The 25,601-nt window shown below is 45.8% G+C and overlaps 1 protein-coding gene across 1 annotated transcript in view; it reads right to left on the minus strand.

Moving 5' to 3' along the window:
• The window catches only part of CACNA1A (calcium voltage-gated channel subunit alpha1 A), a 276,152-nt gene that overhangs the window by 155,247 nt on the left and 95,304 nt on the right, over positions 1–25,601 (minus strand). Inside the window, exons 4-5 of the mRNA XM_081805421.1 lie at positions 9,738–9,843; positions 7,089–7,228 (exon numbers count right to left, since the gene is read on the minus strand). Of these exons, the coding sequence (XP_081661547.1) occupies positions 7,089–7,228; positions 9,738–9,843 (246 nt within the window). The remainder of the gene's footprint in view (positions 1–7,088; positions 7,229–9,737; positions 9,844–25,601) is intronic.

The following is a 25,601-nucleotide window of genomic DNA, read 5'->3' on the forward strand; positions in this document are numbered from 1 at the left end:
CTATTATGGCTCCAAGACGAGGACTTTTGGGAGATGATCCTTGGAATTAAAAGGGATAAACTAGAAAGCAAGAAGTCGGTAAAGGGTGCGCTAATGAATGGGTATCATCGTGAGCAACTAGTATTCAATCCTGTGAAAGGCCCTTTGAGAGGTAGAACACACCTCCAAGTCTTCTCACTGAGCAATGGGGAAGCCAGGCCTTATTTATACACTGACTCCCTCTCTCACTGGTTAAGGGCTGCTCCTGGGGGTGTTAAACGTCTGTTATGTGGGCTGAACAAACTCCTGCAATGCTGGAGAACACCCTCCAGCACAGATGCAGAAAGATGAGAGCACTGGAGGTACAAAGAGGTTAGCTTGCTTGGGAACTGCCCACCACAGGTAAACTCGGAGGTGAGTGGGACGAATATGGACTGGGGCATTTGCAGGACCTACCACACACATCCAAAAGAATATGTTCTAATTTCTTTCCCTTCAATTCATCAACTCCCATTTATGAAGAACTCAGAATGGTCCAGGGGCTCAGTTCACAGTGTCGGCCACAATGTTGCCTTCTCCAATCTCTATCACAGCCTGAGGAGGCAGACGCTCTCCCTTTTTCCAGGTGAGAAAACTGAGGTTTGGAGGGATCCAAGTACGTTCTCAAGTTCCTCACTGGCAGAGATCCCTCCGACTCTGAAGCCCAGGTCTTAACCATTGGTATATGCCAGTCTCCCATTTGTGGACATCTCTTTTGCCGATTTTTTTTTTCCTGCTATAGTGGAGTCCAAGATGGGGAAGAAAAGTAAAGATCCTCCTGACTTCCCTGGAATACTTGACTTTAAAGAAATAGTGTAGGACTCAAGAACATGGATTCTGGCTCCAGATCCACCTGAGTTCACCACTTATGAGGTAAGTGACATTGGGCAAGACGTTTAGCCTCTTTGAGCTTTCATCTGTAAAGTGGGGGTAATAGTGGTACCTAATTCAGAGGGCTGTAAAGATTAGCTGAGCATATACACATGTATAGTATATCATGTTATAAAGTGTCTTCTAAGTTCTAGTTTGTCAATGTTCCCACTGCTATTAATAACAGGTATTATGTTCATAAGGATACTGGGCTGAATATAGCTCTTTGAACTTAACTTGGGTCTCAGGTTATCCTAGTTTTAGGGCACTGTCCCAGTAAAGTGGTTGAGATCCTGATCCACCTTTTACTAGCTGGGGGACCCTTTGCAAGTAGCTTAACCTCTCTGAGCCTCAGATTCATCTCTAAAAAAGGCTTGTGCAACTAAAATGTGATAATGCACATTAAAACTGTTAATATAGTGCTGGCACAAAACAAATACTTAATAAATGATGGAAATAGCATGGCAGCCAACACCATTACTATCACTGTCACTGTATTACAAGATGGAGAGGCTAGCTCCTACTGCTAGGAAGTGAGGCTGTTCCTGGTGAAACACAGTTCAGCAAATATCATGACAACCAAATGCTTTGATCAATGAAAAGATCAATGCTCTCTCAATGATAAAACTCTCTGAATGATAAGAAGCATTTGTGCCATGGTAGGGAATCCTTCTGATACCAAGGGTGACTGATCCACGGGGGGAGAAATTAATGCAGACAAACATTAAAATAAAATGCAGCTGGTATTTATAGGAGCTGTTAGTTGGTCTCATGAGTTAGAGTGCCAATTGGTTTTGTTGTTGTTGCGTTTAGAATGCTGTTTTTATTTTCAGGCAACTCAGAACAGCAACATGGGAGGCGAAGAAAGGAGGAGAGAGTGAAGAATGGTGACATACGTTTGTTAAACTGATCAAAGGGAAGACAGCATGAGGTGTGTGACTCGTCATTCTGACCCTCTGGGCCCCAGTTTCTTCAGCTGTGTAAGGGGAACTGGGCTACTATCGAGGCTCCCTTTCTATCTCTGGAAAGGGGCCACAGGCTGGGTACTTGGACAGAAGTAAGGAAAAAGCAGGGCTCTGATGGCAGAAACTTGGCAGGGGGGGGCATTAATCATCTATACCACTCCCACTGCCCCCAAACTGGGGTTCTAGGCTCCTTAATGTGAGCACAGCTTCTGATTCTGGAAGTTTCCTGATTTGCCACCATCTCAGTGTAACTTTGACTTTGGGCAAATAAATTAGTCTCTCTGTGTCTTAACTCCCTTGTGAGTGAAATAAAGGGTTTGGACCTGCCAGAGTCCATTGAGTCCTAAAATTCAGTGATGCTATGAAACCAAAGCCAACGTCCTCTCCTGATGGTCCCTGAGTACTTGGGTATTTTCCTCACTCCTGATCCTCAACAAAACTGCCCAAAGCCTGGGGCAGCTGGTAGGACCTTCCAAAAAGGAACCGTCATTTTTACAGAGTCATGAAATGTCAGAGTTGGCAAGGACCCAGAGTTCATCTGTTCCATGCCTTATCTGATGTCAGAGTATCTGTCATAGATTCCTGGGCTGTTTAACTATATCAATGCAATGGTCCCCATCTCCATAAACAGCTTAGTGCATTTTCCAGAACACTCTGACTCTCAGAAGTATTACCGCTTTGCAGCCATTTATTTTACTGAGCACCTACGCCAGGTACAGGGCTAAGCCTGTGAACACAAAAACAACTGTCTTCATCCCTACCCTGGTCATGTCCACAATCTCCTTTGTTAACACGCACAATTGCATTATTTGACCTCCCAGATGTTTATATATATATATCTAAGCATTACAGTCAAAGCTCTGTCATCTCAGAAATACAGCCAAGCTTCTGAAATCTTCCTCTTACACGATTTCAATTTAACGATCAGAACTTCAAATACAATAGAAGCACACTTCAAAGGGGTTTGATAAAATTGCAAACTTAGAATTTCTCTGAGGCCTTGAACTACACAGAACAAACCAAACTCCATGGGTACGATACTTTCTGCCAAACTTTACACAAGAAGAAGGCAAGAATCTTATGAATCCATGAAAAATGAATGGTGTTTTAATGCTGCGGTTTGCTTAGAAATGTAAGAAGACAATGAGTTAATCAAAAAGTGCTCATTAAGGCCATGTTGTCTCAGGTCAGGTTAATACACTCAGGTCCCCTCCCCCTGGAACACAGAACTAAGAGTGTACAGCATTTGCCTGGTGGCACCACTGCGCAGAAGGTCGAATTTGTGGGGCTTGCAGTCCCTACTCTCTGTTCCTCGATTGCAGCCCAAGAGGAGACCAAGCAGCCCCTTGGAATTTGAAGTAATGAAATTTGAGCTGTGTGTTTGATTTGAAGGAGACAGAACCAGCAGACAATAAGGAAGGGTGGCTGATTACAGGAGAAGCAACAGGGAGACAAGCAAGAGAAAGGAAGGCAGGAAAAATGAAGTGGGAAAGGAAGAGGGGTAAGAAAGGAAAAGAACGGCGGCTCCTTATGGTGTTAGGAGCAGGACCCCCTGAGAATCTAATGAAAACTACAGACCAGAAAAATATATATATATACACGTAATTTTTGCATGCAATTCCAGAGGGTCCATGAATCCTATTAATTCTAAGGCTTTCATCCTTAGCACCTATTTGTCTCCGATGAGAATTTCTTCTCTAGAGCCTCATCAGATGTTTAAAAACTAGGGGAAAAGATCAGCTTGTTGTAATCAAGAAGCAGATGCAAACGCCCCGGTGGCTAACTAACTTATCACACGGCCGCCTTTCAACTTAATGACCATTTATTGAGGCTTACTATATGCTGCATGGTAAAAGAGCTTCTCTGGATGTTCCAAGAACCATGTTATAAAAAACCAGGGATTTTTTTTTTAAGGCTTCTTCCTGCCAGCAAGGTCAAGCCAGCCCCTGCCAGCAAAAGTCAGCCCCTAGGGAGTATAAATTGGCACAACCACTTTGCAGAGTTATTTGGCAATGCCTCGTGAAGCCGAGGATGCACAGAGTACACAACTCAGCAGTTCCACTCCCAGGTAGATGCCCTAGAGAAATCCACCGGCAAGAGTGAGGGGACAGCTTGGTTCAAAATAGCCCAAAGCTGGAAACAACCCAAACAGATAAATACATGGTAGCATATTCATACTGCAGAATACTATGCAGCAGGGAAAATGGATGAATGAGACCTAGTCTTGTCAATCACAAGGTGAGGGCACAAGGAAGGCTGTAGAAGGAAATGTTTACAGAGAAACTTAAAACTGTGCAAGAACGCACTATATATATTTCTTATATACTTTTGTGGTCAAAATGTAAAATAGGTACTACGTATTTCTCATACCCTTATTTACCCTATATAAAAGGGTAAATGCATAACTGGAAATGATAAACACAAAACTCAGGAAGTGTTTCTGCATAGGGAAGGGAATGAACAAGGCCAGGGAAGAGAACACAGGGGACTTACACTGTATGAGAAAGGTTTCATTTGGGGGTGCCTGGGTGGCTCAGTTGGTTGAGCGTCCAACCCTTGGTTTTGGCTCAGGTCATGATCTCAGGATCGTAGGATAGAGCCCTGTGTCAGGCTCCACACTCAGCATGGAATCTGCTTGAGTTTCTCTCTCCTTCTCCCTCTGCCCCTCCACCACCCCACCAACTCTCTCTCTCTCTCTCCCACCCTCTCTGTCTCTCAAATAAATAAATCTTAAAAAAAAAAGAAAAAGAAAAAGAATTTTGATGGTAGGCTGTTGTTCTATCACCTCCCTGTCCTCACCTCCTCCACTCTCTCCCTCACTTACTCTGTTCCCGCCACTCTGGCCTCCTCACTGCTCATCAAACATACCAGACACAGCCCAGCCTCAGGACCTTTGCATGTGCTATTCCCTCTGCCTGTCACTTTCCTCCTTTAGCTATCCTCAAGGCTCATTCACTCACCTCCTTCAGGTTTTCATTCAAATACTGCCTTCCCAATAAAGTCTTCCCCGGTTTCCAGCCCTCCTGCTCATAACACGTCCCATCCTTCCTCTGATTGAATGTTTCTCTGTAGCCCTCACTGCCACCTAACACACTAGATATTTATTCATTCACTCATTCATTCATTTAGCTTTTCTTCACTACGTGACTATCTGTTGCACAAAAGGAGGGACTTCTTTCTGTTTTGTTCACTGCTGTGTCCCAGAGCCTGGTATATAATAGGTGCACAAAAAATATTCATTGAGTGAATATTTGCATACACAAATATTTGTTACATTATTCTCTATTTTTTGAATGTCTGAATATTTTGTTATGCACTTTTTAAAAAAAGATTTATTTATTTTTTAAAGAGAGAGAGAGGAAGCACGAGTGTAGTGGGGAGGGGCAGAGGGAGAGGGACAGAGAGAGAATCTCAAGCAGACTCCCCACTGAGTGCGAGCCTGATCCCATGACCCTGAGATCAGGACGCAAGCCAAAATCAAGAGTCAGATGTTTAATGGCCTGAGGCACCCGGGCGCCCCTTTGTTATGCACTTTTAACAACAACAACAACAACAAAGTCAGCTATTAGGATGTTTCAGAGACAAGTTTCCTACTAAGGTAAGAAAAAGGTGCCCAACACCACAACATGTCCTTGGAACCTGCCAAGGTCCCAAGCCACAGGACTATGGGAACAACCAACAGAGGACCCTCAGGGAGCACTCAAGCCCACTAGAGCTAGCCCAGGGTACCCACAACAGACCATTCACATCTGAATGCCTCTACCAAAACAGCCCAATATGACAAAGCCCTTTTGGGAAAAGCAACATTGCTCTGAAACAACAAATGTGCTCAAAACCTGAATTGCAGGAGCCCAGCCAACACAGCATGGAGCCTAAGACCCATGACATCTGCCAGAAGAGACAGGATCTGGAACAGCAACAGAGCCTGGAGGAGAAATTTGATCCTAGAAGAGAATTACGACCCCCTAGAGGACAGCTGTGACCCCATAGAGGGGAGCTGTGCCCCACTGAGGACAACTGTGACCCCACAGAGGGGAACTATGAGGAATGAATAGGGGTCTTGGAAGACAAGCCAGTCTTAGCTTTGAGGAGAGGAGTGGGTGGACAGAGGAGCCAGAAATCAGCACAAAATGGTAATGTCTATGCTGGCATCTGTTACAGGACTTTGGGGTCCCTAACAGAGCCTGACTGGCTACTCAGCAAATCCACCTTCCTTTCTTCTAAGCACAGTCTAATGTTTCTCAGCTTCCCCTGCAGTGATGTGTGTCATGTGAATAAATTCTAGCCGAAAGAATAGGAAGGGACGAGGCACATGCCAGGCCTGTAAAACCTCCCTAGGATCACTTTGCATCCTCATTTCTCTTTTGTGGTTTGATGCATACAAGCACAAAGTTCTTGGAAGCTGTGAGTCAACAATGAGGAGCCACAGTGTGGTAAGGGCCTGGGTTCCCTCAATCACTGCTTGGAGGAGAGAGCCCTGCCAGCAAGGAACAACTGTTTTGGACTTTCAGTGAGTGATAAATAAATTTCTGTTGTGTGTAAGACAACCAGTTTTTTCTATTGTCATAACAGCTAGCATTACCTTATAGAGAGGGTCCTTGGTGGAAAGTGTATACACACTCACCTTTCAACTATGGTGCGCTATATACAGATCCAAAAACTCTTCTAAGGCACTCACTGTACCTTATCTAGCTTGGTTTTCTCCATAGCCCTACCACAAGCTGTTGCACCCAGAAGTCCTCAACAAACATTTACCAGCTGGAAATCAAGATCAACTTGGAATAAAGGCGTCTCCAAATGAGGCAAAAGGATCACACATGCACAACAGTTAAAACCTTGAGTTCTGGAATCACATGATATTAGGTTCAAATTCCAGTTCCACTAGCAGGGTGATCCTAGGCAAGTTCATATCTGTGCTTCGGATCTCTCTGTGGTCCTGTGGGAATATTAATATTTCCTAATTCATTGGGTTGCTGTGAGGATTAAATGAGAGAATGCACAGAAAGCTCTTTGGAAGCAGTCAACTCTAATAAGCCATTATTCTAATTGTAACCAAAAGCATCTGCTGCAACATGCAGTCAGGGTATGAAGACAGGGTGCAAGAAGGCAAAGGCATGATGAAAAAGAGCACGGGGACTCAGCCTTCCCAAGCCCAGCCCGGACACACCAACCATGATGTTTCCAAAGTCTTTATAGTTTGAGATAATTCTAAGAAACACAGCATGTGACACTTACCCTGTCAGCACCACCACAAAGTCCATCACGTTCCAACCATTCCTTAAGTAAGAGCCTTTATGGAAGGCAAACCCCAGGGCGATGATTTTAATGCCAGCCTCGAAACAAAAAATTCCAATGAAGTATGGTTCTGTATCATCCTGGAAGGGAGAGAAGGTACGGTCAAGATCTTTGGCTGGGTAGAGGGTGGCATGACTGGGGACCTGGCCCATCCAGAAATCTCTACCCATTTTTCCTCACCTCTCCAACCCTCCAGCACCCACTGCCCCCCAACGCATCCTTCCCGGACTTCTTTTGCCTGAAGACTTTGCAAGAGAAGCAGAAGCATGGAGAAGACACCCTCCTTCTTTCCTTTTGGCCAACCTCATATATCACTTGGTCAAACAGAATTGTTTGTTTGGATCCGTGGTGTCCACTATAGCAGCCACGGGTCACATGTGGCTATTTAACTGTAAATTAATTCAAATGAAATAAAATAAGAATTCAGCTTTTCAGACACAGTAGCCAACATTCCAGTGACTAGTATATTGGACAGTGCAGATGGAGAGCATTTCCATCATTAACAGAAAATTCTACTGGAAAGCACTGGTCCAGTATGTTTGTCACACGCACCACTCAAGGCCTTTAAGGTTAGACCCTGTACACCAACCTCACCCCCAGATCTGACACTCGTGAAGGTTCTCAGCTGATATGCACCAGCACAGCCATTCAGGTTGCTAAAATATTGGAGTAATACTTCTGCATTTGCTGGCAAATGGCCAGTGTCCCGGTCCCCAGCCCCTCACTGAACCACTTGCCAGTTTCTGGCTTCCAGCTGATAGTTTATAATATTTGAAATCAAGCTATGAGCTCCACTCCATCAGATCCCCTACATGGATGTTTTCCAATCTGTTACAAAGTTTCTCAAGCTTCAATCCTTTCTGCCTTCATGATTCTTTCCCTATCAGCTTGCCATGGTACTACTATTTGCTTCCTAGTTTTCCAGCTGACTCTCTTTACTTAGCTTCATTTTAAACAAAAATTTTTAAAAAGTCTTGAAATCATAAGTTTTATAGGTTAGTGATATGTTTTAGAATACCTGTTATAATTCATACCTCTTAAAATTTAGATGTCTTGAGAACCATCTATATTTTGTGGATTATGAACGAGTGGATTCTTACATGCCCCTCTACCTACCCTTGAGCTATTACAGCTGGATCTGAAAAGGTGACAGAAAGGAAAAAAAGTCTTCTTCATTGCACTGTCAGAATGCCAGGAGAGGAACCACGGCACTTGGGGATGGATAGGGGGATCGAGAAGGATCTTAGTGCTAGTTTACAGCTCTGCTGAGTTTCACCAAATGAGTAAATTTTTTTTTTAAGATTTTATTTATTTGTGAGAGAGAGAATGAGAGACAGAGAGCATGAGAGGGAGGAGGGTCAGAGGGAGAAGCAGACTCCCCGCTGAGCAGGGAGCCCAATGTGGGACTCGATCCCGGGACTCCAGGATCATGACCTAAGCCGAAGGCAGTTGCTCAACCAACTGAGCCACCCAGGCGCCCCCAAATGAGTAAATTTGAACGAGGACTATGAACGTCCCCCAGAGCTGATATCCATGACAGGAGACAGAGAGGATAGAAGAACAAGCCAAATGACACCATATACAAGCAACCAGGCTAACATCAGAATGTGGGACATACCTTAGGGTCATGGGACTGATTTATGCCATAAGTCAAGGGCAGGAGTGAAAACAGTTGCTTTAGTTTAAAAGGCTTAAGCAGGGATGCCTGGGTGGCTCAGTCAGTTGGGCGTCTGCCTTCGGCTCAGGTCATGATCCTAGGGTCCTGGATCAAGACCCATGTTGGGCTCCCTGCTCAGCTGGGAGTCTGCTTCTCCCTTTGCCCCTCCTCCTGCCTGTGCTTGTGTACTCTCTCTCAAAAATAAATAAAATCTTTAAAAAAATAAAAGGTTTAAGTAGCATAGCAAAATCTAGACCCTGCCTGGATCCTGGTTTGACCAAACTGACTGAAAAATGCTTTTTCTGAGACAACCATGAAAATCTGATTCCTGACTAGGTCTTAGATGGTTCCAAGGAACTGCTGTAAGTTGTGCTGGGTGTAAAAATGTCACTGTGGTAATGGAAGAAAACGCCTATATTTTTTAGCAATGTAGACTTAAGTAAGTATATGGCAATGAACTGACAAGTTGTCTGGGATTTGCCTTCAACAATTTTGGCCAGGAAAGACAAACCAATGAAATGCAAGGGGCCAGAGGAAGCAAATAAGGCAAAGTCTTGACAACAGTTGAATCTGGGTGAGAGGTTCTTAGAGGGGTTCATTGTATTGTTCTCTCCATTTCCAATGTATAGTCAACATCTTCCACAAGAATTTTGTTTCTAATATGATGTTTCTATGGACAACGTGAACACTTGTTACCCACTGCCCTCCTGGTCAGCATTGGGTTTGCCTGGTCTGGTGGGGGGGGGGGGTGAGTCATGAAGGCATCTCTCTCCCCAGATTATTGGTGTTCATGAAATTTAGGCTTCCCAGGTGGGGGGCTCATGATCCAGCTCTTGGCTCCAAGACTGAGAGCCCACTCTGCCCTCTGCCCCATGGTCATGACAACTTGCCTCTAAAGCAAAGAGAGACCCCTCAAGAGAGACATCACTCACCAGTCGTTCAGACATTGGGGTCTTGTCATCGTCAGGTAGGTGTTGCTCCAGAGCAAGGACAATGCAGTTTGCTATGATGGTAGCTAAAATCATATATTCAAAGGGAGTATGGAGGAATTAAGGAAAATCTTTCCAGTTTGTTTAGGTTCACAGCAAAACCCAGCAGAAGATAGAGAGATTCCCCATACACCACCTGCCCCCACACATGCACAACCCCCCCCCCAGTTATCAACATTCCCCATCAGAGTGGTGCATTTGTTAGAATCAATAAACTTACACTGACACATCATTATCACCCAAAGTCCAGAGCTTACATCACGGTTCACTCTTGGTGTTGAACTTTCGGAGGTCTGGACAAGTGTATAATGACTTGCATCCACCATGAGAATGTCCTATGGAGTAGTTTCACTGCTCTAAAGACCCAGCAGATGACTTTTTAAGGAAAATGTAGATGTTATTCTTCCATCTCACCTCCAACATTCATAGAGCAGATATTAATTCAGCACCTACTGGGCTCTAGGCCCTGTTCTGGGCACTGGGGACACAGCTTACAGTAAAAGAAACAAAAATCTCTGCTCTTGTGGAGGAGAAGTGAGTGTGTGAGATAACTACACATAAAGAGTGTTACGAGGTGGTGAATGCTATGCAGAGAAAAAGCAGGTTGGGTGTTGTAATGTATTTATTTATTTTTTTAAAGATTTTATTTATTTATTTGACAGAGAGACACAGCGATAGAGGGAACACAAGCAGGGGGAGTGGGAGAGGGAGAAGTAGGCTTCCCGCTGAGCAGGGAGCCCGACGCGGGGCTCGATCTCAGGACCTGGAGATCATGACCTGAGCCTAAGGCACACACTCAACGACTGAGCCACCCAGGTGCCCCTGGGTGTTGCAATTTAAAGTAGAGTCGTCAGGGGCTCCTGGGTAAGTTAAGCATCTGACTCTTGATTTCAGCTTAGGTCATGATCTCAGGGTCGTGAGATCAAGCCCCGCATCAGGCTCTGTGCTTAGCAGGGAGTCTGCTTGAGATTCTCTCTCTCCCTCTCTCTGCCCCTCCCCCTGCTCACATGCACTCTCTCTCTCTCAAATAATAAATAAGTAAATCTTTAAAAAAAATAGAGTGTTCAGATCTGACACCAAAAGCACGATCAGCTAAAGAAAAAACAGGCAAAAAAAGTAAAAAGTAAAAAGACAACCAACAGAATGAGAGAAAATATTTGCAAATCATGTATCTGATAAGCCTGGCATCCAGAATATATAAAGAACATTTGTCACTCAAGAACAAAAGGCAGTCCAATTAAATAATGGGCAAATGGCTTAAGTAGATATTTCTCCAAAAAAGATAATCAAATAGCCAATCAACTACATGCAAAAATTCTCAATATCCTCAGCCATTAGGGTACTGAAAATCAAAACCACAATGAGCTACCACTCCACATCCACTAGAATTTAAAACAAAAAAACAACCACCCAGAAAACAATAAGTGTTGACAAGGATGTGAGAAATTGGAACTTTTGTGCATTGCTGGTGGGAATGGTGCAGCCTCTGTGGAAAATAGTTTGGGATTCCTCAAAAAACCCACAGAATTACCATATGATCCAGCAATATATATCCTAGGTATACACCCCAGAGAACTGAAAAGCAGGTACCAAAACACATGTTCATAGCAGCACCATTCAAACAGCCAAAAGGTGGAAGCAAGCCAGATGTCTCTCAGTGGATGAATGGATGGACAAAATGTGGTCTATCCAGACAACGGAATCATCCTCGGCCATAAAAACGAAGTACTAATACACGCCACAGTGTGGAGGAACCTCAAAAACATTATGCTGAGTGAAAGACGCCAGACATAAAAGGCCACACACTGTACAATTCTGTGTATGTAAAATGTCCAGAACAGGCAAATCCAGAGAGTCAGAAAGCAGATGGGTGGTTGCCAAGGGCCGGGGGAGGGGGTTGGGGAGTGACTGCTTAATGTTTTGGAACTAGATAGATAATGTACAACAAACACTCTGAATATACTAAATGCCACTGATTAGTCACTTAAAAATGGTTAATATTGTTATGTGAATTTCACCTCAATAAAAAAAAATAATATGCTGGTCAGGGCAAAGCCTCTGAGAAGCTGAGCTTTCAAGATCTACAGAGGGGGGCGCCTGGGTGGCTCAGTTGGTTAAGCGACTGCCTTCAGCTCAGGTCATGATCCCAGGGTCCTGGAATCGAGTCCCGCATCGGGCTCCCTGCTCTGCGGGGAGCCTGCTTCTCCCTCTCCCACTCCCCCTGCTTGTGTTCCCTCTCTCGCTGTGTCTCTCTCTGTCAAATAAATAAATAAAATCTTTAAAAAAAAAAAAAAAGATCTACAGAGGGAAGGGTTAGTCTGTGTGGCTATTTCCAGAGGTGGCATTCCCTCTCTCTCCAGGCACAAACTCCTTCCTGCATCCTGGGAACATTCCTCCGGGTGGACAAGGCCGCCAGGGTGTCCTGCTGGAGGGTCTGCACTTGGGGAGGGTCTGTCCTGCTCACATTACATTAGGGCCTGATCTGCTGATCAGCTGGTGAAACAGAATGTCCCCTGTCCCCCTGCCAGACCCACAGAGGCACCGCCCAGTCAATTTGGGTGTAGAGAAGTGGGTGTCGGAAGGGAAAGCCACAGGGTACTGGTTAGTCTGGAGTAGAGCTCCCCCACCTCGGCACGTCTGACACTTGGGGCTGGGTCATTCTCTGTGGTGGGGGTGATGAGCAGTAGCAGCTCCTCCTCTCCAGTTAGGACAACCAAAACTTACTGACAACCAAAACTGACCTCCAGGTATTGCCAAGTGTCCCCTGGAAACACTGGAATCCACTGTTCTGTGGAAGGATCAAAGAGCATGTCTTGGTGAACTTAGCCATGGCCTCCTCCCAGCTTTCTCCCTTGGAAGCCTAACTTGCCTTGTTCTGTCCTTTGGCCCTGGAGTTAGGTTTGGCCTTTTGGAAGCTCCATAAAACCAAGGGATCTTATAGGCTGGTGGAGTTGGAGCATATACTCACTTTCCAGGTGGGAAAAGAAAGTCTAGAATGGATAACCTGGGAGCAAGAGTTTAAGTAAATCAGGAAAACCAGGACTTCTTTGTCACTGGCTTCGGCCTTTGCCTCCAGCTGAAAGCGTCTGAGCCGCGCTCTGTGCACACTCTGAAAAGCAAATCTGACACTCAGGGCAATTTGGGGAGCCAACAAAAGCCGGCCCTGCCGACGAGTGCCTCTGATTGGCTTCCTGCCTCTGAGCTGACAGTCATTAGGAGCACAGAGAACAAAGCTGGGCTATGTTGCACAAATACTCCATTCTGCCTCACCCTGCAGCCCAGAAAATAAGAGACAATATTTGTATACAGAGAAGCAACGCCAAGCCCTTTCCTGGCCTCCCCTTGCCGAGGCTTCTGAAGCCACGATTTGAATCTGATGATTTTACTTCCCTTCCCTGCCAACTAGCTCCTTGTGCACTTCTGTATGGAGCTGCTGGTTCACTCCTGGGAGGGAAGGGGGTGTGTGGCCTCCTGTCCCTAAACAGCTGGGATGTGCCTTCCTCTCCATCAGACTTGAGCTGAGGTTCCAGGAAGAGTCCCAAAAGACTGGCAGCAAGCAGCACTTTTATGGGTTGCATTATCAGGGTTTCAATTGCCCAGTGTTCCCTGGATTTCAGGCCCAGAGCTCTCCGGGTAGAGCGATGAAGCCTTAGCATGGGAGAGAACGGAAAGAGGCTGCCCACTCCTATCTTATTGCTTTTTCTTGTCAAACATGGCAATACTGGCTATCAAATATTAACCCTTCTCCCTCCATGCACACACGGACCCTGCTAATGTCCACAGACCTGCCCCCCATGGGAATCTGCAACATTGACCTCATACCCTTGCTACCGAATGGGCCGCAGCAGAGCGTCAGCTGCGTCTTTTAGAAATGCAAAGTCTCAGGCCCCCACGCTGACCTGCTGAGTCAGAATCTGCATTTTAGCAAGATCTTCAGGGGATCTGTGTGCACAGTGAAGTTTGCCTTAGATCTATTTCAGGGGTAGGAGGAGACCAGGTAATTATGGCTTTGAGTCATCTCAAGAGTGGTGGGGGCTCCGCTTTCTCCTCCACATTCTGACCCCAGGAGGAGACTTCAGGAGTTCCTGACCAGTCTTCTGGCCCCATGCAGGCAAGGGGGCTGGTAAGAAACCCAAGATCTTGATGAAATAAGAGCAAATTGGCAGGAGACAAATATGCAGAAAAGAAAATTCCAGCTTAACTGACATGGAAGGAGTCACAGCCTTCCATGACTTCCATGTCACTTAGGAGAAAAGCCAGTCTTCTTGGCAGCCAGTAAGACCCAGCATGACCTGCCCTCATCACCTCCCTGCTCTCATGACCTCCATCTCCCCATGTTCCTTCAGCGGCAGCCACACTGGCCTCCTCCACGTTCCCCAAACTCCAGGCACTTCCCACACCAGGGCCTTTGTACCTGCTGTTCTCTCTCCTGGAATATTTTCCCCACAGACCCACATGGTTCCCTCCCTCACTCCCTTTAGGTCTTTACTCAAAGGTCACATCCCCAGGGAAGCCTTTGCCCCCTTCCCCTGCTTATTTTTTTCCTTGGCCCCTGTCCCCGGTCAAACATCTACTCTATTTTCCTTCTTTATCTTGTTCACTGTTTGTCTCCCCTGCTGGAATGTAAGCTCTATGCAAGTAGGAATTTTTATCTACTTTGTTCACTGCTTTGTTCTCTGCACCTAAGAGAGCATCTGTTTTTATAGTAGGTGCTCAATAAACACCTGTATGAGGAAGGAAAGGTGGGTGGGTCCTGGTTTTTGCATCCTCTCCCCCCACTCTGTTGCATGCCAAGTCTCGGTGGGCATGTTAAGAACACAATCAGCTTCTTGAAATATGCATTGATGTGGCCAGCACACAGACACAAAGATGGGGTACTGGGTTCTTGGCATGGGAGAAGATGCCTCATCCCAGGCAGAAGTCAAAGGTAGTCCAGGCAGGGGGAGGTGACGCTTTCTCAGCCCAACCCTGAGTCGTGCCTGTTCCTCCCAATTTAGAAAGCCTGGGTTCTAACTCACAGCTGCGGTGAGCAATGCCTCTGCTAGCTGAACTGAGCCTTCCTGCTCCCCGATTGGCTCGGGGAGAAAGCACCTGTGTCAGCGGGATCCAGAATAATCAGCCAGCCGAAGAGGCCAAGGGGAGGGAGTGTGGGGAGAAGAGATGAAAGGAGAGAAGCATCCCTGATGGGAGGAAAAGCTGGCTCCTGAAATGGCTTGTGGAAGTCAGGATAGCAAACAGCCCTGCAGGCAAGTGTGGGTATGCAAAGCTCCCCCCCAACACACCAAATTAGATTGATCAGGACCACAGAGGCCCCAGAAAGGGGCTGTGTGTGACACTGGAAATGACCAAGTGATTTTTCCCAGGGAAGAAGGGCTGCATCTGCTAACAGGAACTGCTCTTGGGATCCAGAACATCAAGGAAAATCAATTTGCAAAGTAGGCATGGCTGATGGTTCCAGCCCCTTAGTAAGATCTTGCAGAATGTCTAAGTAATTCATTCTTCTCTTTATGGTGCCCCCATCCCTATCTCATTCCCACCCTCCTGTGGTTGTTGTGAAAATCAAATCAGGTTTGTTAACTCATCAAGACCTTTTGTCTACTATAGAGGCTGCCTGAAGTTCTGAGGAAACAGATACTTCAGTGAGTCAACCAGGCAGTTGAACTTGTGGAGAGAAGCCAAACAGAACTTATTTTCATGTTAGTTCCATGCTCATCAAATTACCAGGAAAAGAGTGGGGGGTACCAGGGCCCTAGATGTATGGGTTTAGGACATATTCCTTGCTTCGCTAAACAAATGCCAGCATTTAACTCGGCAAAATGATAAACTATTATGGGGCCATTAACAGGCAAAACAACCATAATTACAGCTGCATTTATCGAGCGCTTCATTGGGCAGACACTGTGCTAAGAATTTTACACTCGTTTCAGTTAATTCCTTGCAACAATTCTACAAGGTGGGTTGCAAACCCCATTTTCCAGATAAGGAGATCAAGGCTCAGAGAGGTTAAGTAAATTGCTTATGATCAAACAGGAAATACTGGAAGAGCTAGCACTCACCCCAAGATCCATGCTTGCAAGCTGGTGGTCCCCAAAGACCACTCAGCAGCGTACCTTTATTAGAAGGTGGGTAGTTTTGTCTTTATTTAAAAATTGGAGTTGGTACACCTGCGGCCTTAACCATATGGTTGTGACCAAATGTATTAGACCTCAACTGAGTCCCAACTGCCACAATTTAATGTAGTAATGATCAACTACTGCATGCTAATAATCCACGCCCTCATAAGCCCATCCTAAGTGGCTTATGTTAATGAAAATTTTAACTTCCAATAACCCAGACAGTATCCAGTTCTCAGACACGGGGTTCGAACTCTCCAACGCACATACCAACCAAAAATCAAACCTAGAAAAGATCTTTCCACCAGCCCACCAGCTAGAAATTCTAATGGTGACAACACACGACCAAGGGCAACTCTGGGCGCTGCTTGGGAACTTTTCAGCACCATGGCCAGCGGCAAGTGGTGAAGCTTAATTTCACATCCACCCAGACGTGGCAAGCCTGGGGCAGGGCAAGCAAACCCAGAGTCAAGTATTAACACTCTCTGAGACATTTGTAAAGACCTACATTTCACATCTAGAGTAGAGACCCCCCCCCCCAAGAAAAGGATTCATTATGTCACCAGGAAAATCAAATGAAGAGAAAATTAAAAACTCAACACCAAAAAGGTGTGATTTGTCATTTGTTTCTTTAATATAATCTAAGAAATTTCAACATTTATCCATTCACCCAACACAAGTCTACCCAGGGCAGCTGGATCATGCTTCTGCTCAGAAAACTGGAAATATCTACATGAGAAGTCGTAGAGCAGAGTAGTTAAAGTGTTTGGCGGTCAGGCATGGTTCTGGCCAAAAGAGTTTCCTTCTCTGAGCCCATTTCCTCATACATAAATTACAGAAAGTCGTGCCTACCACACAGGGCTTTGGAGAATAGAGTGAATGGACACAGATAATACACTTAGAACAGGACCTGGCATTTGTATGTACTCAATAAATATGTGTTTAGGTATTATTTACTCTGGTTCCTGCGATGGAACTTAATATCAAGAAAACTTAACATGCTTATAAAAGCATGAGATGGTTTCATCTCCTTGTGATGATGCAATCAATGCTTATATTATTATGTTTATGACAATTACAGCTACCAGTATTATTAACCTTTCTTCTTCCTTTTTTATCCATCTAAGTCTCTTTCCCTTCCCTTCACTGGAGACCATTAGCACCTACTCCCATCATGGCTGACTGAGCCCTCTCTCAAATCTGAAATCATTCCAAAAACAGGATGCAGTGAATGTACGCGATCCATTCCACAAATACCAGGCTCAAAATGAATGTTGCAAAAATCTCCAACAGGTATTTCATATAAATGGGATTATACAACATGTGATCTTTTCTGTTTGGCATCTTTCATTCAGCATAATGTTTTTGGGGCCATCCACGTAGGGGTGAGTCCAGGTACTTTGTTCCTTTTATGGCTGTGTAGTATTCCATTGTACAGATGTACTGCAATTCATTTATCCATTCACCCATGGATGGCTGTCTCGACCTTTTGGCTATCCAGAATCGGTAACTTAATAGAGACAAAATGCAGAGTCACATTTGCTAGGAGGAGAGGGATGGGAGAAAATCAAGAGCAATTGCTTCATGGGGACAGGATTTCCTTTTGGGGGTAGGAAATGTTTTGGAGCTAGATGGAGGTGGTGGTCACAGGATGATGTGAATATACTAAATGACACTGAACTGTTCACCTTAAGATGGTTAATTATATTACGTGATATGGAGAATCTCTAAAAACTTTCTTCAATTTCTAAAAAATTGTTGTTGGTTCTGCTTCTTTTCTTTCTCCTTGATTCTCAGAGTTCCTATTATATGCTGTTACTCACTGACTTTCCTCTGAGCCATGAACCATGAACAGAAACACCACCCAGGCAGCTCTCAAGATCTTTCTTTTAAAATAACAACTGCTTTTAGTTATAAAAAGAATACATGCTTATTGTATTTTTTTTTAGTTTTAAAATTTATATTGTATCATTTAAAAAATGAAAAGCCCTTACCCCAGCCCACTGCCCACGGATAACACCACTAGCAGTTTGCTGTCTATTTTTCAGATTTTTTCCCTACACATGTTCTTTACACTGGCTGCTGTCTTTTCCTGAGTTATTCTTCCCCTAAATATGGGCAGGGCTCATTCCCTTGCATCCATCAGGTGGTACTAAAACATTATCTTCCCAGTGAGACCTTCCTGGCTATTAGGTCTAAAGTCTCAGCCCTACCAAGATGGCCATCCCTCCTCCCTGCTTGTTTTTTGTTAATTATTTGAGCAACTTATCACATCAAACTACGCGTTTTATTTATTTATCTTATTACGTTGATCGCTTACTGGAGTGTCAGCCCCATTAGGGGCTTGTTCTCAGCTGTGTCCCCAGCATCTAGTGCCCAACACATAGCAAGTGCTCAATAAATGAGCATTCATTTCATTCATTCACTGAATGAATGAAAACAAAGATATGAAATCGTATTTTCTTTTTATAAAAATGCGATTGTGATATGCAATGTTCTGCCATTTGCTGTGCCCTTCACCACACTGGACCCATTTTTCCATATTGACATATTGGATCTCCCTCTTTTAACAGGCTGTGCAGTATTCTTGTGAATTAATGCATCATCATTTCAATGCTTCCAGTTTGTCTCCATTACAAGCAAAGCTGTGATGAATAACCTGCTCACACAATCACATTCCCTGGGATGTTCACTCTGTCTAGGCAAGTCCTTCTCCTCACGTGTGGTACTGTCACCCTGTGCAGTGGTCAGTGAAATCATCCATGGCCTTGGCATCTTCTCTGTGCATTTCATCTACCTCTTCGCTTAAACTCAAACCTGGAAATTCCCTGAAGGCCATCAACTCTTAGGCTAAGGAGACCACTGACAGCTTCAAATTAGTACCCAAAACAAAAGGAAAATCCAGCCCAGGGAGATGTCTGCCATGATTGCCCCAAGGAAACTCAGTGAGGACAAGGAGAAGGGCCCTGAGAAAGCAAGTGAGACAAAGGACCCTCCGAATCCATGTATGGTGAGAATAACCAAGAAGCCAGGTGAGGTGAAGAAGGCCCTCTCTAAACCAGGTGCAGCCAATGAGAAGGCCCCTAAGAAAGGGTATTAACAGGTCAAGAAATTCTTCCCTTTCTTTTTTTTTTTATTTTTTAATTTTTTTAAAGATTTTATTTATTTATTTGAGAGAGAGAGAATGAGAGAGAGCACATGACAGGGGGGAGGGTCAGAGGGAGAAGCAGACTCCCCGCCGAGCAGAGAGCCCGATGCGGGACTCGATCCAGGGACTCCAGGATCATGACCTGAGCCGAAGGCAGTCGCCCAACCAACTGAGCCACCCAGGCGCCCCGAAATTCTTCCCTTTCTAACCAGACAGGCCATGAAGGTCCCTCCCAGTACCGCTGGACTCAGCAGGGAGTCCAAAGTTAAAGGCAGTCCCAGCAGCCAAGATACTAAGGCTCACAGGAAAACAAAAGCTGGGAGTAAGACTCTGGTGGAGCTGGTTGCTTTCTATGACCTTCAATTTCCACTGGAAAGACCACGGTCTATGCTGGTCCCTTCCTTCCTAATCACTGGAAGATATCCCTACCTCTTCAACAATGACTCCTGTGAACTTCAAAGCACTTCAAAGCACTCCAGCCACGCATGCCTAGAAGCAACACGGCCATCTCCAAAATATCCTTTCCCAGCATCCTTTTCTTTAGCCACCACTCTCCTCCTCCCAACTTACTAGCTCTCCTAAATGCAAACAAACATCCATCCCATGAAACCCTACCACTCGCTGATCCCACCATTTCTTGGCGCCCCCTCCTGCCTTCATGTCCATCCTTGTCAACCTTATACAGGTTGGCTGTATATCACTTCCTTGCATTTTCTTCCCTTCTGGAAAGAGCCCATCCCTGGATGAACCCAACCAGTTTCCTTTCCCGTGCTTGTACAGAGGTATATTCCTGAATGAAATCAACGATCTGGGCTGATGATGTTAAATTCGTGATCCTAAACCTCAAAATGGGCATTTGAGAATTCTAACGTCCTAGATGGGAGAAGATACCAGTGCATACTGGCGTACTGCTAGGAATGACCCAATTTAGGGAAATTAATATTCTCCCATCATTAGAAAGCCCACCCTTGTCTCCAAATTTCCCTCCAGCCACCAACCTATTTCTCTGCTTCCCTTCATAAAGGAGTTGACTCCATGTGTTGCTTCCAATTCTCCACTTCGATTTTTTTCTTCTGCCTTCTCCTCCAGGCTGTCTTCTAGCCCCATCACTTAACCAAAACTCTCCTCGTGAGGATCACCAAAGACCTCCAGGCTGCCAAATCCCAGGGCCACATTTTTAGGCTCAGATTTCTTGGCCACGCCTTCCTTTTATGTTTTCTACTACCTTCCTGCCTCTCCTTTTTACTCCTTTTCTACTCCATCTCTAAATGTTGGTCTTCTCGGGGGCTCAACCCTAGGTAATCTTCTTTTCTCTACCCATATCCACTTTCTAAAGGCCTCGTGCACTGGGATGTGTTTTGCCACTCTCCTGATGCCCTTTCCCCCACATATCTACTCATCATTCTGCTCAGTGTCCTGGGAGAGGCAAGGCTGGCTCTTGTCTCATCTCCTACCTTCTGGGAAGGTTTGGTCAATGGGAAGCATCAGCAGGAGATTGGAGGGAAGAAGGAGGACTTGGTGTATTTCTTCATCTCATATCCTCCCCACTACATCGTCATGTTCTGGCATGATTGTGTCTTGTGCCTTTTGACAGGCACCTCCAACCTCATAGAACTGTCTGTATTCATCCCCTAGGGCTGCCATGGTGAATTACCACAAACTGTGTAGCTTGAAAGAACAGAAATGTCGTCTTTCACAGTTATATAGGCCAGAACCCCATAATTAAGGTATCGGCAAGCCCGAGCCCCCTCCGAAGGCTCCAGGGTAGGATCCCTCCTCTCCTCTTTCAGCTTCTGGGGGGTCTGGGTGTTCCCCAGCTTGTGGCCACATCACTCCATCCTCTGCCTCTGTCTTCACATGACCTTCTCCTGTGTCTCTCCCCTTCTCTTCCCTCCTAGGAACACTTGCCATAGAATTGGCTCACCATTACATTCTCAGCACCCCTTCCAGTGCCAGGCACCTAGTAGGACCCCAATCAATGTCTGTTGAATGAGCAAATAAATCCACATCTGCTTTATTTCTCTTTACCTCTCAGCAATTCCTTCTGCTCCTTCCACCCTGTCTTCCAGCTCTCTCAGCTGTTGCACTGGCAAGCCAAGTCAAACAGACTTTCCAGAAAGTCCCAAGCCCCCAACGCAGCTCCTTCACATGCTCCCCGGACACATCCCTAAATATTTGGGTCTGCCTGGCCCTTTCCTCTGCTGGCCCCGCTGTCTGTGAAGATTCTCCTTGAAGCTTTATCATTAAAAAAAATAAACGAACATATTCTGTGCCTCCAAAAGAAGCTTTTACTTTTGCAAACTCTATTGATTTAATCCTAGAGGCTGCTGGCAGTAGTCCCAGGAGCTTAATCAATACAACAACACCCAGCACAGCCGGAACATCAGGGAGCCTCAGCCAAGACCTTCTGCTTGGGTCTTCAATGACTCTGACTGAATCTCTCGCAACGATGAAGAAAGATTTACAGTCGGGCACGGGACATTTGCAATTGCTCCAGGATCCTGCTTAGGTGAGCAGAAGAAAATGTCTTCAAGCTCGAGGCGCTTCAGAACTATTTGTTAATTTGCTACTACGGTTGATTCCCAGGAGGGCAAAGCAAGCAAGAAACCAAAGAGAACAGAGAAACACTGCAGGTTCTAGAACCCGAGTATAAACTCCCCAGTGGGAAGAGCAGGAGTAGAACAGGCAAAGGGAAGGTGGGGAAAGGAAGATGAAGATGACAAGAATTCAAACTTGGTTGAGTTAAAACAGGAATTCCTTCACCACTCAGCAGATACTAAGTGATCAGGGAAGGAGAGAGAGAAGGTCATAGGAAGAAGGAGGTTTAGGGTGACCGAATCAGTGCCCAGGGCTTTAGAAACCATTCATCTGCTTGAAGGAAAAGTCAAACAATTCCTTCCAATAACTTTTTCAAGATCGAAAAACAGGGAGAGGAATTAGAGGCCCCACAGAAAGAAAGTAGAGGGGAATATTTGTTGGCTAGTTTAAATGCACATTAGGGTGCCAGGGTGGCTCAGGCTGTTAAGCAACCGACTCTTGATTTCAGCTCAGGTCATGATCTCAGGGCCATAGGATTGAGTCCTAAGTCAAGCTCCGCACTGGGCATGAAGCCTGCTTAAGATTCTCTCTCTCTCTCTCTCTCTCTCTCCCTCTGTCCCTCCCTGCTCCCTCTCTAAAAAAAAAAAATTAAAATAAAAAAAATGCATGTGAGTATACATAACCCTCATGAGAACACTGTGCTTAGACATTAGTCCCAGTGCACAGACGATGAGGTATTCTAGCCCCAGTATTCGACATCCTGCTGTCGTGACAATCATCTTCCAAATCTCAGTGGCTGAAAGCACCATGGGACTATTTTCTTGCTCATGCTATGTGCCCACTGCAGGTGGGATGGGGACTCTGTTTTATGCTGCCCTCTCTCCAGTGCCTAGTCTGAGGGAGGCTCCATCTCTGTGCATGTGGTGATGGTGGAGGCAGGCAAAAGGAAGCATGGTGAAACATACACTGGCTCTTCAAGCTTCTGCCCAGAAGTGACACGTGTCACTTGTCCTCACATTCCATTGGCCAAAGCAAGTCATATGGCCACGCCTAACTTCAAGGAGGTAGGAGAAAGAACACTCTACTATGTGCCCACAGAAGAACCAGAATTATTAGATGAGCTAGGTGAAGGATTTCCACTCAGGAAGATGAAATGACTTGCCCAAAGTCAAGCAGCATCAAAGGTGGCAGATGTCAGATCAGAGGTCAGGACTACACGGCCCCACGCTCTTTAGATGCTATGGCTTTGCTCATGTCAGAAGCTGAGAATAAAACTTAGATAACGCTGAGGAGGAAGATCAGTGGAGGCAGGGAGGAGAAGGAGCAAGGAAAAATAATACACCAGCTGAGGGAGAGCTAAAAAGAGCTAGAAAGTGAACACCAGAGCGTAAGTAGAGAGATCTCATCTTTAGAAACCACAACACATCACAAATATCAGCAAAGGGGTGGGGGAGTTTCATACTACTTTCCGAGAGGTCGATAGTAACAGAGAATGGAGAAATTTATATGAAGCCACACCGGGAAGTGGGGGCACAACCATGAAGGGAACCTGAATGCTTCTTGCTCTGTCCCTGAAAGCTGCCATCTTGGCTCAGGTCGGAGGTCCGACAAATGCTGGTTAGTGTTACAACAGCCCCAAGAAGCCAAGGCCAGGGCTTGCCAGGACTCCCATCAGCTGCACTGTCCCTCCCTGGACATGTTCCTACACGGTTCTGGGAAACCTGGACCAGAGTTGGATAGTGTTTCAGAACGGACGGCTTGGCCCTCCTGACTACTCCTCGCCCACCCCAACCCTGGGGCCGAACTGGAAATAGGACAGATTCTGACTGCCACACACCCAGCCAGTACTTGGGAATTCCAAATAGATGGGTAGCCAGTTTAGTTTTAGAGCAAGGCTTCTGGAAAGCACTTGCCATTGCTGCCAACGAGTCATGGCCATTTCAGTTATGAGCACCTATTATGTGTCACCCAAGTGTGATTTGCACATTAATTCACTGAGCCTTCCACCTGAGCCTGAACCACCTATCTGTCCAGAAATCCTACTGGTCAACCTTCAGATTATATCCAGAATTGGTGGTTGCCAGGAACTGGAGGAAGGAAGGGGGAGTCGGGAGTGACTACTACCGGGTATAGCATTTCTTTCTGGGGGATGAAATATGAGTCTAAATAGAAGTGATGGGGGCACAGCAATGTGAAAGTACTGAAGGCCACTGAACTGTATGCTTCAAAATGGTAAATTTTTTTTTAAAGATTTTATTTATTTATTTGAGAGAGAGAGAATGAGAGAGAGAGAACACATGAGAGGGGATAGGGTCAGAGGATGAAGCAGACTCCCTACCGAGCAGGGAGCCCGACGCGGGACTCGATCCAGGGACTCCAGGATCATGACCTGAGCCGAAGGCAGTCGCCTAACCGACTGAGCCACCCAGGCGCCCCAAAATGGTAAATTTTATGTTATACCTATTTTACCACATTTTTAAAATTTTTGCCAGAATCCAAACACTCTTCATTATGTCCACAGCCAACACTCTGGTCCTGCCTCCACCTGCCTGGGCCAGTATTGTCACTTCCTTCTCAATTCCTCACTGCCCCCTGCCCCCCACAGTGGTCAGAGGAGCCATCTGAGCCAGGTCACACCTCTCCTCTGCTCAGAACCCTCCACAGCCCCCACCTCACTCACAGCAAAAGCCAAAGCCATCCCCACAGTCCGCAAGGCCCTGCCCAACTGCCCTGTCATCTCCCTGCCCTCCCTCCCTCCCACTCTCCCCTTTGCTCCTTCCTTTCAGCCACACCAGCTTCCTCAATGTTCCTCCAACATGGCTGGCATGACCCTACCTCAGGACCTTTGTGTTGGCTGCTCCCTCTTCCCCCAGACACCCCCATGGCTTCCTCCTCACCTCCTTCGAGTCTTGGTTCAAATGCCACCTCCTCAGGGAGGCCTTATCCAACACAGCAACCGGCCTCCCCTCCCCTTTCCTTGCTGTTTCTCCCCGTTGCCCTTATAATCTTCTACAGTACTATGCAATTAACTTGTTATTTTGCTTCTTGTTCATCTTAGGTGTCTCCCAATGATCATGCAGGCCCATGAGGGCAAGGACTTCCATCTGCTTCCTGTGTCTAGACCAGTGCCTTGCTCACTGCATACACTCGATCAGTATTCACAAACTGAGTGTACAGCCCTGTGAGGCAGACACTACTCTCCATCCATTTTATAAAGGAGGAAAACAGACTCGGTGTCAGACATGCAGCAAGTAATGGAGGACCAGTTACCAAACTCAATCTGAGTTCACAACTCTGGTTCTCAGCCTTGATGATTGTTCTTTATTACTATCCACACAACATGGATGAACTGAGCACCTACTACGTGCCAGGCAGTGTTCGAAGTACTAAGGATATGACAGAGAACAAAGCAGGCAGAGTTCCGAGCTCATGGAGGTGACATCGTCCCTGGCTCAAACTTTCCCTGCCCCGACTCTCACCCACCTTCACATTTGGCCCTGACCTACAGCCACTCTGCTGCAAGGATCGAGATGCTCTGAGACCTGGACTGGGCATGCAATCTAAACCACCTCCCCATAGTGCTAGCCAGCTTTTATGGTAATTTGTCATCATATGACATCACATGACATCGTTTGACAGTGACTTGTCAGCCCCACTGTCTTCACAATGGACAGGGAGCTCCGTGGGTTCAGAGACCTCATGATGGTTTTCTTTCCATCCCATGTTTACAGGTTTATGGATGAATGAGGGGCCAAGAGCCCCTTTGTCCAAGAGGCAGCCCCTGAACTTCCTCCCCAGACAAATCCTCATCTCTCTGTCCTTGGAAACCTGAGAACTAAGCCCCTCCCTTGGCCTGTTTTACAGATTTTTTTGTTTTTTCTTTTTGTTTTGCTTTGTTTTGTCTTCCATGCTTCACTCTGGAAGCAGACAGTTCTGGCTGGAATGCCGCCTGCATCCCTGCAACACACACGATGACAAGTGCTATGAGGAATGATGGAAGAACCAGGG

This window comes from Leptonychotes weddellii, chromosome 1 (genome assembly GCF_054177405.1).
Source record: "Leptonychotes weddellii isolate Sample4059 chromosome 1, ASM5417740v2, whole genome shotgun sequence".
In the NCBI taxonomy this organism is placed as follows: domain Eukaryota; kingdom Metazoa; phylum Chordata; class Mammalia; order Carnivora; family Phocidae; genus Leptonychotes; species Leptonychotes weddellii.